Source organism: Lolium perenne, chromosome 7, assembly GCF_019359855.2.
Source record: "Lolium perenne isolate Kyuss_39 chromosome 7, Kyuss_2.0, whole genome shotgun sequence".
Classification (NCBI taxonomy): domain Eukaryota; kingdom Viridiplantae; phylum Streptophyta; class Magnoliopsida; order Poales; family Poaceae; genus Lolium; species Lolium perenne.
The window spans coordinates 108,230,815-108,247,585 of record NC_067250.2 but is presented as its reverse complement, the minus strand read 5'-3'; the positions used below and the strand labels follow the sequence as shown (position 1 = coordinate 108,247,585).

At 42.1% G+C, this 16,771-nt stretch overlaps 1 protein-coding gene and 1 long non-coding RNA gene across 2 annotated transcripts in view; both read right to left on the bottom strand.

Moving 5' to 3' along the window:
- Positions 1-11,195, bottom strand: part of LOC139833309 (uncharacterized) — a 45,966-nt gene extending 34,771 nt beyond the window's left edge. The window contains exon 1 of the long non-coding RNA XR_011748777.1: positions 11,050-11,195. This is a non-coding gene — a long non-coding RNA (uncharacterized lncRNA). The remainder of the gene's footprint in view (positions 1-11,049) is intronic.
- Positions 147-2,107, bottom strand: LOC127316345 (F-box/LRR-repeat protein At5g02910-like). The gene is made up of 3 exons (XM_051346742.2): positions 1,065-2,107; positions 838-975; positions 147-743 (listed from the first exon to the last, which is right to left on the bottom strand). The coding sequence occupies exons 1-3, from the start codon at positions 2,010-2,012 to the stop codon at positions 321-323; spliced, it is 1,509 nt and encodes a 502-aa protein (XP_051202702.1). The 5' UTR covers positions 2,013-2,107; the 3' UTR covers positions 147-320.
- Positions 11,196-16,771: the final 5,576 nt, after the last annotated feature.

Here is a 16,771-nt window from a genome sequence, read left to right as displayed (position 1 = left end):
CAAGTCAATTCATAACATAGTAGATCACAAAACTAACAGTTAATGACACAAATAGCTTATTTAAATGTCATAAGGTTCTAGGATAATACAGACTCAAAAAGACACAGCAAACTCACAACTGATCAACTTTGGGCGTAACATAAAAATAACAAGGGAGAACAACTCACGCAACAGATCGATTCCAATTTTAACACCTACACACAAATGGATCAGTTTTTCCTTTCCAAACAAATTGGGGCGCAGCCATATTTTACATCAGCATAAGCCAACAGAAACAATGTCATGATACAACATCAAACAGAGAAAATAAAAACGGAGGCCTACACTAACCGGCAGAAAGACCCACTGGAACTCCTCCTCAGAAATGGATCAGTTAAATCCAAGTCAGAGGCATGCTTGAACTCGTCAACCTCCCGGAGACAACGTCTGTCAGTTGTAAAATGATACTGTGCACCTCTTGAAGCCCTCTTCTCATACTGAAGCGCCATCCGTTCACGTGCAAAAAACTTCTCATTGTAATGTTGGGCGTCAACTCGAAATATCATTGATTCTAGCTGCGTGGCATTCAGTACAAAGAATTTGGCAAAGTTAACTTCTGAGTAACCGCCCCGACAACCTGATGAGTAAGTGCCTTGATAACGGTCCAACACTATTTTCTTCAGCTTTAAAGGGATGTCAAGACTTGGTTCCTTAGGTAGCCAGCACGAACCAAAACGGCAGAGGATTTCCTTCTTCAAGAAAAACTAAAAAGAGCATATATACAAATTAGACTTGAGAACAGTTAGTAAAACATAAGTGCAGACAAACACAATGAATTATCAATAGAAAAGTTGCCACCTTAATGTACAATTTCTCCAAACATGGAAAGCATCTCAGCATGTCAATAATGTTATTCAAACTACGTGCACTCCCCATGTTGATGGCTAAAGTCTTAACACTGCATATCCTGGCAGCCATGCTATCAAGCTGCAATCCCTTCATTACGCATACAAAACAGCATTAGGCCTACTTACAAATGCAGATGACATGTAATTTATGTAAACTACACAGAAATGGACAGCTACCTGAATAATGGTAGAGCCAAACACGAGTCTGTTTGTGTCAACCCCATGGAAATCCGAAACATAACCTACGGTTTCTAGTTTAGGCGCGGAGACCACGGTTACATGAAGGACATAGGCTAAATTGAGATTAAGCAGCTTTTCAAGAGAAGGGGCGTTATCGATTATAAGTTCCTTGAGCTCATTTTTCCTATCTTGAATTGGCCTGAGCCTTAATCCTTCACGCACGCCGATGCTTCTGAGGCTCTGGGAGTTGATCCGGACACAAGGGATGCAATAGATGTCGTGAAGCAGCAAGCACTCGAGAGTTGGGCACTCGGCAATCATGTTGCGCATTGAGCAATCGGAGATGCTGGCACTTTCAAGCGTGAGCAGCTTAAGATTTGGGAACTGAGGTGGTGAGGAGGGGAGGATGCAGCTTCCGAAGGTGGCAGCTTGGAGGGTTTGCGCGAAGCGAAAGGCAGTTGCGCGCAGCGGCGGCGGCGGGTAGGAGTCGTAATGGCGTAACTCAAGCTGCTGCAGATTGTCGAGGGCGGGGGATGAGAGCCAGGAGTCCGTCATGGCAGCAGCGTCCGATCTGCGAAAGGGACGGAAGCTCTCGTCAAGGCAAAAGCGGCGGCCAGGGCCCGGGTGAGCGGATAGGATGCTTGACACGGCGTCGACGAGAATCTCCCTTTTCCATCTGATACTGATATCATCGCAGTCGAGATTGAGCGGCGCGGAGGACCGCCAGAGGTGGTGCCACCGGGTGGCGAGGATCTGGGTACGGGCGCCTTCCTTGGTGGGGAGAAGCGAGATGATGTCGCCGAGGACGGCGTCGGGGAGGTGGCTGATGCGGTCCTCGTATTCGGGCGGCGGCGCTTGGCCCGCCGCTGCCATGCCCCCCGGCGCCTCGAGTCCCGCTGGTTTCATCTTCTTCTGAACGGGACTGGCCGGCTCGGCCGGCTCCATGGCCGCCGCCGCCGCCGCCGCCTCTTGGGAGTGGATTATTTTTGTGGGAGGGTCGCGTTGTGTGTGGAGTGGGCCGATGGATCGAAGCCGCGGCAAATTACACAGTTCAGCTTTTATTCTATTTTTTTTTTCAAGACCAGCTCCTAACATCCAGAGATTTTTTTTTAAATTAGGATCGAAAGATGTCACTCTGCAACAATGGTATACTCATATTGATGCACATAGTTAAATAAAGGAAAAGAAAACTAAAAAAATGTCCTACTACGCTATACAGCTCTAACAACAACAATATATCCACCACAAGATAACACCTGAACTCTAGTCTCTCCAAAAGCGACGCCTCAAAAGAAGGAGACATTGTACAACCGCCGTCATCGCCCGATCAAAAGATCTTAGGTTTTCACCCAGAAGATAGTCCCTACTCTCAAAACAATGCCTTCAACAAGGTTATTGCCAGGCACAACCAATTAATGCCACCCCTTGGATTTTTATCCTGAAAGGTAAGACTTTAAACTTCATCCGTGCTGCTGCCTCCACTTGCATACTGCTGCTGCGAAAACCAGAATACCAAGCAAGTCCCTCAACATCATAGAGACTCGAATCTCCATTACTTGTCCTCTAATCCAGCATTCATGATATTCTCCGCCCGTGATTTCACCATGAAACAGAATGTCATCTGATGGCAGCACAGAGCAGAGCTTCGTGCCGCTCCCTCCAAAACAAAATGGTCGAAATAAAATCATGGATGTGCACGACCGAATACCACCCGATCCAGCAAACTCCAGGTATAAGGTCCACTGTTACATTCGTCGGCGGGGCCTTCCAGAACTTATCACTCCGGTAAGATGAAGAAGGACCGGCCTTAGGAAGGTCACCATCTTCGCAAATGAAGAACCCTAGGACATCCACCTTTATTCGGCGAAGTGCAAGTCATGGGATCTCGTGATCCACCATGTCTTGCTGGCCACCTCCAGCGGAAGGAGGAGGCCACCGCCGCAATGCCCGGGGCCGCCGCCCTGGCTCCCTGGTGATGCGGGCAGAGCAGGAGGCCATCGATTCCACTAACATGAACAAGGTGAATAAGTTCGAGGCCCTCTAGGACCGAGTGGATCCAGATCGGCCCAAACTTCCCACCACGCCCGCCATCACCACGCCACCGTCCGCCGTCGCCGAGCACCACTGGAGCCGATGGAGAAGCAACGTGCGCTGCCATCGCCATGCCTAGCCTCATCTACCAGGGGCCCCACTGATACGCGTACAGCACGCGTCCGTTGGGAACCCCAAGAGGAAGGTGTGATGCGTACAGCGGCAAGTTTTCCCTCAGTATGAAACCAAGATTTATCGAACCAGTAGGAGCCAAGAAGCACGTTGAAGGTTGATGGCGGCGAGATGTAGTGCGGCGCAACACCAGGGATTCCGGCGCCAACGTGGAACCTGCACAACACAAACAAAGTACTTTGCCCCAACGTAACAGTGAGGTTGTCAATCTCACCGGCTTGCTGTAACAAAGGATTAGATGTATAGTGTGGATGATGATTGTTTGCAGAGAACAGTAAAATAAGTATTGCAGTAGATTGTATTTCAGATGTAAAGAATGGACCGGGGTCCACAGTTCACTAGTGGTGTCTCTCCCATAAGATAAATAGCATGTTGGGTGAACAAATTGCAGTTGGGCAATTGACAAATAGAGAGGCATGACCATGCACATACATGATATGATGAGTATTGTGAGATTTAATTGGGCATTACGACAAAGTACATAGACCGCTATCCAGCATGCATCTATGCCTAAAAAGTCCACCTTCAGGTTATCATCCGAACCCCTTCCAGTATTAAGTTGAAAACAACAGACAATTGCATTAAGTGTGGTGCGTAATGTAATCAATAACTACATCCTCGGACATAGCATCAATGTTTTATCCCTAGTGGCAACAGCACATCCATAATCTTAGAGGTTTCTCTCACTCCCCCAGATTCACGGAGACATGAACCCACTATTGAGCATAAATACTCCCTCTTGGATTTACTAGCAAAAACTTGGCCAGAGCCTCTACTAATAACGGAGAGCATGCAAGATCATAAACAACGCATAGATATAAATTGATAATCAACATAACATAGTATTCTCTATTCATCGGATCCCAACAAACACAACATATAGCATTACAGATAGATGATCTTGATCATGTTCGGCAGCTCACAAGATCCGACAATGAAGCACATAAGGAGAAGACAACCATCTAGCTACTGCTATGGACCCATAGTCCAGGGGTAGACTACTCACTCATCACTCCGGAGGCGACCATGGCGGCGTAGAGTCCTCCGGGAGATGATTCCCCTCTCCGGCAGGGTGCCGGAGGCGATCTCCTGAATCCCCCGAGATGGGATTGGCGGCGGCGGCGTCTCTGGAAGGTTTTCCGTATCGTGGCTCTCGGTACTGGGGGTTTCGTGACGAAGGCTATTTGTAGGCGGAAGGGCAGGTCAAGGGGCGTCACGAGGGGCCCACACAATAGGTCGGCGCGGCCAGGGCTTGGGCCGCGCCGCCCTAGCGTGGTGCCGCCTCGTGGCCCCACTTCGTCAGCTCTCCGGTCTTCTGGAAGCTTCGTGTGAAAATAGGCCCCTGGGCGTTAATTTCGTCCAATTCCGAGAATATTTCCTTACTAGGATTTCTGAAACCAAAAACAGCAGAAAACAGCAACTGGCTCTTCGGCATCTCGTTAATAGGTTAGTGCCGGAAAATGCATAAATATGACATAAAGTATGCATAAAACATGTAGATATCATCAATAATGTGGCATGGAACATAAGAAATTATCGATACGTCGGAGACGTATCAGCATCCCAAAGCTTAGTTTCTGCTCGTCCCGAGCAGGTAAACGATAACAAAGATAATGTCTGGAGTGACATGCCATCATAACCTTGATCATACTATTGTAAGCATATGTAATGAATCCAGCGATCAAAATAATGTAAATGACATGAGTAAACAACTGAATCATATAGCAAAGACTTTTCATGAATAGTACTTTCAAGACAAGCATCAATAAGTCTTGCATAAGAGTTAACTCATAAAGCAATAATTCATAGTAGAGATATTGAAGCAACACAAAGGAAGATTAAGTTTCAGCGGTTGCTTTCAACTTATAATGTGTATCTCATGGATATTGTCAATGTAAAGTAATATAACAAGTGCAATATGCAAGTATGTAGGAATCAATGCACAGTTCACACAAGTGTTTGCTTCTTGAGGTGGAGAGAGATAGGTGAACTTGACTCAACATAAAAGTAAAAGAAAGGTCCTTCAAAGAGGAAAGCATCGATTGCTATATTTGTGCTAGAGCTTTGATTTTGAAAACAAGAAACAATTTTGTCAACGGTAGTAATAAAGCATATGTGTTATGTAAATTATATCTTACAAGTTGCAAGCCTCATGCATAGTATACTAATAGTGCCCGCACCTTGTCCTAATTAGCTTGGATTACCGGGATTATCGCAATGCACATGTTTTAACCAAGTGTCACAAAGGGATACCTCTATGCCGCCTGTACAAAGGTCTAAGGAGAAAGCTCGCATTGGATTTCTCGCTATTGATTATTCTCAACTTAGACATCCATACCGGGACAACATAGACAACAGATAATGGACTCCTCTTATATGCATAAGCATGTAGCAACAATTAACTTTCTCATATGAGATTGAGGATATATGTCCAAAACTGAAACTTCCACCATGATTCATGGCTTTAGTTAGCGGCCCAATGTTCTTCTCTAACATTATGCATGCTCTAACCATTTTAGTGGTAAATCTCCCTTACTTAAGACAAGACGAACATGCATAGCAACTCACATGATATTCAACAAAGAGTAGTTGATGGCGTCCCCAGGAACATGGTTATCGCACAACAAGCAACTTAATAAGAGATAAAGTGCATAAGTACATATTCAATACCACAATAGTTTTTAAGCTATTTGTCCCATGAGCTATATATTGTAAAGGTAGAGGATAGAAATTTTAAAGGTAGCACTCAAGCAATTTACTTTGGAATGGCGGAGAAATGCCATGTAGTAGGTAGGTATGGTGGACACAAATGGCATAGTGGTTGGCTCAAGGATTTTGGATGCATGAGAAGTATTCCCTCTCGATACAAGGTTTAGGCTAGCAAGGTTATTTGAAACAAACACAAGGATGAAGTGGTGCAGCAAAACTCACATAAAAGACATATTGTAAACATTATAAGACTTTACACCGTCTTCCTTGTTGTTCAAATTCAATACTAGAAATTATCTAGACTTTAGAGAGACCAAATATGCAAACCAAATTTTAGCATGCTCTATGTATTTCTTCATTAATAGGTGCAAAGTATATGATGCAAGAACTTAAACATGAGCACAACAATTGCCAAGTATCACATTATCTAAGACATTATAGCAATTACTACATGTATCATTTTCCAATTCCAACCATATAACAAATTAACGAAGAAGAAACTTCGCCATGAATACTATGAGTAAAGCCTAAGGACATATTTGTCCATATGCAACAGCGGAGCGTGTCTCTCTCCCACACAAAGAATGCTAGGATCCATTTTATTCAAACAAAACAAAAACAAAAACAAACAGACGCTCCAAGCAAAGCACATAAGATGTGATGGAATAAAAATATAGTTTCAGGGGAGGAACCTGATAATGTTGTCGATGAAGAAGGGGATGCCTTGGGCATCCCCAAGCTTAGACGCTTGAGTATTCTTTATATATGCAGGGATGAACCACCGGGGCATCCCTAAGCTTAGAGCTTTCACTCTCCTTGATCATGTTGTATCATCTCCCTCTTTTGATCCTTGAAAACTTCCTCCACACCAAACTCAAAACAACTCATTAGAGGGTTAGTGCACAATCAAAATATACATGTTCAGAGGTGACATAATCATTCTTAACACTTCTGGACATTGCACAAAGCTACTGAAAGTTAATGGAATCGAAAAATCCATCGAGCATAGCAAAATAGGCAATGCGAAATAAAAGGCAGAATCTGTCAAAACAGAACAGTTCGTAAAGACGAATTTTATTGAGGCACCAGACTTGCTCAAATGAAAATGCTCAAATTTAATGAAAGTTGCGTACATATCTGAGGATCACTCACGTAAATTGGCATAATTTTCTGAGTTACCTACAGAGAATTAGGCCCAGATTCGTGACAGCAAAGAAATCTGTTTCTGCGCAGTAATCCAAATCTAGTATGAACCTTACTATCAACGACTTTACTTGGCACAACAATGCACAAAACTAAGATAAGGAGATGTTGCTACAGTAGTAAACAACTTCCAAGACTCAAATATAAAACAAAAATACTGTAGTAAAAACATGGGTTGTCTCCCATAAGCGCTTTTCTTTAACGCCTTTCAGCTAGGCGTAGAAAGTGTGTATCAAGTATTATCAAAAGACGAAGCATCATAATTTTCACAATTTGTCCCATTGGGTGTCTTAGAAGCTCCCTTATCTATAGTGGTTTTAAGAGCTTTATCAATTTTAGGCCCATAATAGCTTTTTGGTTTAGGCCCCTTAGAGACATACATGAACTTTTGCTCCTTACCCACATAAGCTTTCTCTCTAAACTTTATAGATGAAAAGGTTGAACCCAATGTTCCCATAGCTTCTTCAAGTTCACTAATCCTTTGGGTTTGATTATCATGAATATCACGAGTTTCTAAGATGGTAATTCTCTCATTAATTCCACCTAGAGATTTATCAAGTTTATCAGTGCTATCAAGTAATGCTCCCAAATTAGTCTCAATACTTGGAAGATTTTGCTCTATGGTCTCCAACTTTTTCATGACATCTTCAAGAGAGATTTCAATTTTAACTTCATTAACAGGTGGTATTCCAAATAGACTCTCAATAATGCAACTAGCTTCTAAAACAGGGGTACTTAGAAAGTTACCTCCCGCGAGACGATCTAGAACATACCTATTCGACCTAGAGATACCAACATAAAAATTCCTGAGTAGGATAGTGGTGGAGTGTTTCTTAGTGCACCTATTATGGGCATCACTAATTCTATACCAAGCATCTTTTAAACATTCTCCCCCTTGTTGCTTAAACGAACGAACTTCAACTTCAGGATTACTCATTTTAGCAATAGTAAATAAAGCAAACTAGATAAAGTAAATGCAAGTAACAAATTTTTTTGTGTTTTTGATATAGAGTGCAAACAAGATAGCAAGTAAAGTAAAACTAGCAACTAATTTTTTGTGTTTTGTTTTAGTGCAGCAAACAAAGTAGTAAATAAAGTAAAGCAAGACAAAAACAAAGTAGAGAGATTGCGATGTGGAGACTCCCCTTGCAGCGTGTCTTGATCTCCCCGGCAACGGCGCCAGAAAATTTGCTTGATACGCGTACAGCACGCGTCCGTTGGGAACCCCAAGAGGAAGGTGTGATGCGTACAGCGGCAAGTTTTCCCTCAGTATGAAACCAAGGTTTATCGAACCAGTAGGAGCCAAGAAGCACGTTGAAGGTTGATGGCGGCGAGATGTAGTGCGGCGCAACACCAGGGATTCCGGCGCCAACGTGGAACCTGCACAACACAAACAAAGTACTTTGCCCCAACGTAACAGTGAGGTTGTCAATCTCACCGGCTTGTTGTAACAAAGGATTAGATGTATAGTGTGGATGATGATTGTTTGCAGAGAACAGTAAAACAAGTATTGCAGTAGATTGTATTTCAGATGTAAAGAATGGACCGGGGTCCACAGTTCACTAGTGGTGTCTCTCCCATAAGATAAATAGCATGTTGGGTGAACAAATTATAGTTGGGCAATTGACAAATAGAGAGGGCATGACCATGCACATACATGATATGATGAGTATTGTGAGATTTAATTGGGCATTACGACAAAGTACATAGACCGCTATCCAGCATGCATCTATGCCTAAAAAGTCCACCTTCAGGTTATCATCCGAACCCCTTCCAGTATTAAGTTGAAAACAACAGACAATTGCATTAAGTATGGTGCGTAATGTAATCAATAACTACATCCTCGGACATAGCATCAATGTTTTATCCCTAGTGGCAACAACACATCCATAATCTTAGAGGTTTCTCTCACTCCCCCAGATTCACGGAGACATGAACCCACTATCGAGCATAAATACTCCCTCTTGGAGTTACTAGCAAAAACTTGGCCAGAGCCTCTACTAATAACGGAGAGCATGCAAGATCATAAACAACACATAGATATAAATTGATAATCAACATAACATAGTATTCTCTATTCATCGGATCTCAACAAACACAACATATAGCATTACAGATAGATGATCTTGATCATGTTCGGCAGCTCACAAGATCCGACAATGAAGCACATAAGGAGAAGACAACCATCTAGCTACTGCTATGGACCCATAGTCTAGGGGTAGACTACTCACTCATCACTCCGAAGGCGACCATGGCGGCGTAGAGTCCTCCGGGAGATGATTCCACTCTCCGGCAGGGTGCCGGAGGCGATCTCCTGAATCCCCCGAGATGGGATTGGCGGCTGCGGCGTCTCTGGAAGGTTTTTCGTATCGTGGCTCTCGGTACTGGGGGTTTCGTGTAGCATCCTACCTTTTAATAAAGGTAAGATACCTGTGTATAGTGCTATTCCCGGGATCACTGATAGCACACACATTACAAAATATAGTAATCATTGCAATAGTATCAAATTACTACATCGCTGATCCAAAGGGGAAAGTAAACCCTTACAATTCGCATAGTCACATGGACTAGCTCAACAACATGTTCAGAACAAACACAGCGGAAAGTAAATCATCAATGAGCCTTCATCATCTTCATGTGCCACAGGCAGTCATGTTGGAATGTAGACTCGAGATCCTACCACGTAATTCTCCTCAGAAAATCCTGCACGTTTGAATATGCAGCCCCACGAATGGAGGTCAGTACAATGATGTACTGGCAAATGACACTTATATGGTGGGAGTTTTGGGCATGACTATCTACATGATATTTGGCTGGTGGAGTTTAGGCAAATTTGCATAAAGCCAATTTTATCCTACATTTTATTTAAAACAAAACATTTTTGAAAATCTTTGAATGACATTATGAAATCACACCATGGTTAAATCCTCCATGGGTTTAGAATAATCACATGGTTACATCTCCCATGAGTTTTCCAAGGTTGATCAAATTTTTAAATACATTCAGAAAAGGTGATGAGATTCTTCCGTACATTCCTTGCCTAGAAGCTCAAATTGTCCGTAACCGGGGACACGGCTAAGATCTTAGGTTTAACTCTCGAGAGGTTATGCACTTTCACCTTACGACCCACCCTTCCCAAGAGAAGAATGAGATAAGATCTTTCAGAAGAAGGTTTCAACCATACTAGCTAGACCCGTTCCCACTTGGCCGCAGCCACATCCTCATGTCTAGCAAACAAGTTGGACCTCACAACATACTTAATCCCGGCAGAGCCCATAATACCATAAGGCTGCACTGGAAGCTATCTAAAACATGGACGACATAGTAATCTCTTTAATCCTGAGTGGCCAACCACAAGTGCACTCTCAGGCGACGACAACCACATGACAAGTACTAGACATGAGTCATGTGGCCCTGAGTAGCCACTCAACATTTGCGCACCCTCAGGCGAAGACAACCACAATGTGGCCCTGAGTAGCCACGTACCCTCAGGCGACGACAACCACAATGTGGCCCTGAGTAGCCACGTACCCTCAGGCGACGACAACCACAAGGTGGCCCTGAGTAGCCGCCCACCAAGCAATTCCAAATCCACCCAGGTGTTTCATTAAGGTTGTTAATTTTTAAATTTTCAAACATTCTCATTCAACAAAGAAACAACACTTGGCATTTGATCTTGCAGGCAAAAGTAAAGCATCCTAGCAATAGGTTCAGGAGTAGCTACACACTACTAGGGTTTGCTAAGCATAGCATAATACTTTACTTTTGAAATCAAATCCTACCATGCATACTAGGTTTCAAAACACTAATGCATAAATAAAATAGATAGGATTTGAATGTCACTTGCCTTTTTGGTAATTGAGGATCGTTCACTTCTCTCAACAAAACACGTCGCTCTTCATACGAACTATAAGATAAAATATAGCACAACATAAACACACCATTCAACAACAACAACAAAATCAAACAAGACAACAATCGGAAATCGCTCTATGGTACTATGGTGGGGCATGAGATTTGGCTTGCAAGATATGGTTTGATAGATTGGAAGGGTCATGTACTTAGAAAGGAAAGGATTATCCAAGTCAAATGCTTAGAAAGAAATAAATATTATCTAAACCAAATGCTTAGAAGGAAAATGCTGACAAGGAACTAGGATCAAAAGTTGTTTCCTACATAAGTGGGTAATTGGAATGATCAATGTGATAAAATCACATGAGTCTCAAATAGCGCAACTCAAAATACTATTTGGTAGAGTGTGACAACACTTACTAAGATAGTATGAGTTACACATAGGCTTGGGTATGGATTTGTGATATATTGAATTACTCAATTAACTCAATTGTTATTTGAATAACATGGACTAGGATAATATCATTTGAACATATGATGATGGTGTCTAAGAGATTTGATAGATGGGTTTGACTAAAGGATTCACTTTTGCAGAAATGAACCTTGTTTAAAATAATGAAGGAGATGCATCTATGATGAAAATACTCAAATCCTCATGTTTGAATTTGAATAGTCGGAAAAGGGTTGAACTAAGTTTGGTGTTTGTATAAGTGGAACAGGGAGCATCAATATGATCCATTTGCAAAAAGAATCACTTGATTTGGGTTTATAGAAGTTGAGTTACGTCAAAATACTCAAATGCACATATTCAAATTTGAATATTTGAACATTACTCGAAAGTTAGATTTAAAAATCATATCTGTGTTCTTCACATTTTTATGAGTTCAGGGTATATCATTTTCTAATTTTGAGCTTGTAATAGTTTTCCGATAATTTTTACAAGATTAGACATGTCGCGGTTAAAATTTAATGTTGTACGAAAAGTTGTCATAAAAAGTTTCTCGGATGGAAAAACTTTCTACACGAAAGTTGTAGAGAATTGTATTACAAAATCAACGCAAAAACTAACATCTAAAACGGAGCTCTAAATCTACAGATTTGCAATTTTAAAGTTTAACATGAGTTATGAGCTAGCACGAAGTGATCGATCAGTACTGACCGCTTCTAATTATTGAGCTAATAGAGACCATTAGATTCAAATCTAACTGCTTACAATGAACTTGCCAACTTGTGCATACACGATGGCCTAGGATGTTGTACCTTACCAACAGCGGCGCATGGTCGACGAGACCACGACGGCGAGGTTCTAGTGGTCTTCAGCCTCATCGAAGTGGCTGACGACATGCACAAAGATGCGCGGGAGATGAAGGCCACGGTGGCCAGGAACTGCGAGTGGAAGCGGCCGAAGACAACGTGGGCGTTGGCGAGATCCAGATGAAGACGGGCTCATTGATTTGCTGCGCCATAAAATGAACCGGAGATATCAGGGGAAGCGCCAGAGAGAGAGAGAGAGAGAGGAATCATGGGGCAACAAAGAGAGGTGGCGGGAGCTTACTGTGTCGCTACAATCGACAAGAAAATGTGACGGGGGTGTGGAACTTCGACGACGAAATGATGCACCAACATGTCCTGGGTGTAGGCGAAGGTGAGGGGAGTCCACTAGAAAAAGGCATGGAGCTAAAGACATATAGACGCGACGTACCGTCGAGATGAACTCCGATGATACCGCGGCCAACAGCGACAACATGATGCATGTCCATGTCCTGGAGGTAGCTCTTGATGAGTATAGAAATCTGGCCGAAGGAATCAGCGAGGTGATCACCGAGGGCGTTGGCATCTAGCGATGAACTCGAATTTGAGGCTGTAGATGGCATGGTCGGTGTGGTCTGTACATGGCTTATTTTGAGAAAGTGTGAGAACGAAAAAGACAGGGAATGACAAGGTACGCATGGTGCTCCCGTCTGTTAGTATTGACATAGTCTAGGGAGAGGGATCGGGAAAGCAATGCCATCGGGCGGCATTTAGAGCACGTCGTCTATTTACAAGATTAGAGAGTCTAAATGGAAAATAAATTCCCTGAATGAAATCTACATTGAATTTGAAATAAATTTCGTATTAAACTTGAGAAGAAACGGCAAAGCAGTTAATGGGAAATCAAGGATGAAGAGGACACGCCATGGCTCTACGTACATCCTGTACAGGTACGTGATATGAGGAGGAAGACGAACGAGCGGCCGCGCTGGGCCTCGGTCTCGGTCTCGGTTGGCTGGATGGGCTGCATGCGTGAGTGGGCTGGGTGTGGCAAGAAAAAAGGAAGAAAAAAAAAGGCTGGGGGCAGGGGTCTGGGCGAGTGGGCCGGAGGCGCTGGGCCGAGCGGCGGCTGGCGCCCGATTCACTTTGTTTTTTTTTGTTTAAACCAGAAAATGAAAGTACATATTTGGAGGCTCAAAAATAATCGGAAAAATACAAATGAGGTACCGTTGGATTCGTTATGAAAAATACTTCAACATGATACCAAATTTTATAACTAAAATATAAACTTTTTAAAATCAAAATTTGACATACGTCTATTTGGCTATAGTGCCTTTTTAGGGTTTAAACCGTTTCTCAAAATAATAATTTTATAATTTTCAAAATCTCCGAAAAAAATAGGGTATCGTTGGCAAAAATATTTTGAAAACCAAAGTGTATGAAAACTCTATTTTTAATACCTTTTTAATAAACACAAAATTTAAATTCTTGTGAAATTTTCAATCAAGTTCAAACAATCAAGCGTTAAATTTATTTCATTTTACATTCCGAAATTTAGAAAATTTCGGGATGTGACAGACTACCACCCTTAAAAGAAATTTCGTCCTCGAGATTGGAGAAAGGCTAGAAAGAAAATGTTTTAGGTTCAGGTCTTCTAGAAGGTTCGTCTTCATTATTGCTTCTCTTTTGAACTTCTCCAAGGATGTTTCGGGCGTTAACCTTGAGCTTTGAAAACTTTGCACTAAACCATATGCGGTTATACCATCAACGTTATCCATTCTTATGAGGGTACTCATCCCATGGGTATTATCATGTACTTGAGTATACTCGATCATGGGGAACTCATTATGATACCTTATCCAAACACCATCTCATGCGGCATCTGGTGTAAATCCACAATCTAAGAGTATGGCTTCTACCACCCTTAAAAGAAACTTTTGTAGGTAGTCTTAGGTCTTGGTTTTATGCTAAGCTTATCTTGGATATGACTTGGCACTGGGTCATGGTTTGAAACACCTATGGCTTATGGCTTCCGAGTTAATGTCCACTAGGCGAATGTTTATTCACATATAGTGAACAACATATCTCTCGAAGGTCGAATAGGTTTCCCTCATAGCAGGGCTTCTAATCCAAATGGTTGGTTGTTGAACTACTTTTGATAATGATGGGTCACTCCTTGGGTAAAACGGAAAACCAATATGAGAGTACTTCAAGGCATCCTTCATCTTCTTACTTCAAGGTCTTCCACTATTTTCCATCTATTGGTTGGGTCTTCAAACTCACCGTAGTCCTACGCTTGGCAGCACTTGCCATACTATAAGGGCATAATATCTATTCACCCTATGGTTCAGGCTTATCATCGACATCTCTCTTGTAGGTACGTCTCTCTAGATTTACCATTCCTCATAACAAGAGCGAACAATATGAGTAGTCGTCATGGGGACCAATCCATGTCGCACCCAATCATTACCTTGTTTTCAGTTTGGTATATCTCGTATTCTAACACTTGGTCAACCTCACAAGTTTGATAAAATTTCCCTGGAGAACTGAATCAATGTTTCAATCCCAATTATTTAATTGTTTTCAAAAATATTTCTATCGATCCTTATCTAGGGTTTTACGTATCTCACATTCTACGCTTCAACATCTTGATAGGAAACATCTAGGTTGGTTTCACTACTCTTGTCTTCATGGCGAGTTGCCGAGAAAACATTCTCTGGGTTGGGTATAGATGAGAATAGATAGAAAGATTCTAAAGAAGATTTACTACCCAAACACATCAGATCAAGGCAAAACATCTTACAAGCAACATCTAACAAACATCAAGCAATATGTTTCAAACACAAAATAACTAGTATGGTCATACCTCAATTTGGTATGATCAATGTGTTACTACTATATCGTTGGTACGATGAAAGATAACTAATGGTGGTCTAGTCTATTTCTATATTGGATGCATCAAGTTTCTATTCTACTCCTTCGTCGGTGTATCTTCATGTATTGTGTAGTCTGCATCGAAGTATTTCTTCAAGTTCTTCATTGGTCTTCCATGAAACACTTCTTGCGGAGTCGAAGAAAATCACATGAATCATTAGTCTTCATGATTCAGGGACATGTCATCATCAATCCTTGTTCATAGTATTGATAAGGTGGTCATCTAAAGTGAGAGGAAAACAATTTTGAAGATGGAATAGATGAGAATACCAGAAGTTCAAAAAGCAAACATCTTTTGATTGAAAAAGGATTAGACAATTTTTTTATCCTAGGGTCTTCTTAATTCTAATCCAAACCTAGGGTCTCGATCCTACAGGCAACACTATGCTCTGATACCATTCTGTAGCATCCTACCTTTTAATAAAGGTAAGATACCTGTGTATAGTGCTATTCCCGGGATCACTGATAGCACACACATTACAAAATATAGTAATCATTGCAATAGTATCAAATTACTACATCGCTGATCCAAAGGGGAAAGTAAACCCTTACAATTTGCATAGTCACATGGACTAGCTCAACAACATGTTCAGAACAAACACAGCGGAAAGTAAATCATCAATGAGCCTTCATCATCTTCATGTGCCACAGGCAGTCATGTTGGAATGTAGACTCGAGATCCTACCACGTAATTCTCCTCAGAAAATCCTGCACGTTTGAATATGCAGCCCCACGAATGGAGGTCAGTACAATGATGTACTGGCAAATGACACTTATATGGTGGCAGTTTTGGGCATGACTATCTACATGATATTTGGCTGGTGGAGTTTAGGCAAATTTGCATAAAGCCAATTTTATCCTACATTTTATTTAAAACAAAACATTTTTGAAAATCTTTGAATGACATTATGAAATCACACCATGGTTAAATCCTCCATGGGTTTAGAATAATCACATGGTTACATCTCCCATGAGTTTTCCAAGGTTGATCAAATTTTTAAATACATTCAGAAAAGGTGATGAGATTCTTCCGTACATTCCTTGCCTAGAAGCTCAAATTGTCCGTAACCGGGGACACGGCTAAGATCTTAGGTTTAACTCTCGAGAGGTTGTGCACTTTCACCTTACGACCCACCCTTCCCAAGAGAAGAATGAGACAAGATCTTTCAGAAGAAGGTTTCAACCATACTAGCTAGACCCGTTCCCACTTGGCCGCAGCCACATCCTCATGTCTAGCAAACAAGTTGGACCTCACAACATACTTAATCCTGACAGAGCCCATAATACCATAAGGCTGCACTGGAAGCTATCTAAAACATGGACGACATAGTAATGTCTTTAATCCTGAGTGGCCAACCACAAGTGCACTCTCAGGCGACGACAACCACACGACAAGTACTAGACAGGAGTCATGTGGCCCTGAGTAGCCGCTCAACATTTGCGCACCCTGTTATCACCAGAATTTGACCGAGTCAGAGGTGGGCCGCGATCAAGATGGATTTGAAGAATATACATAGAAGAAATACGTGAAT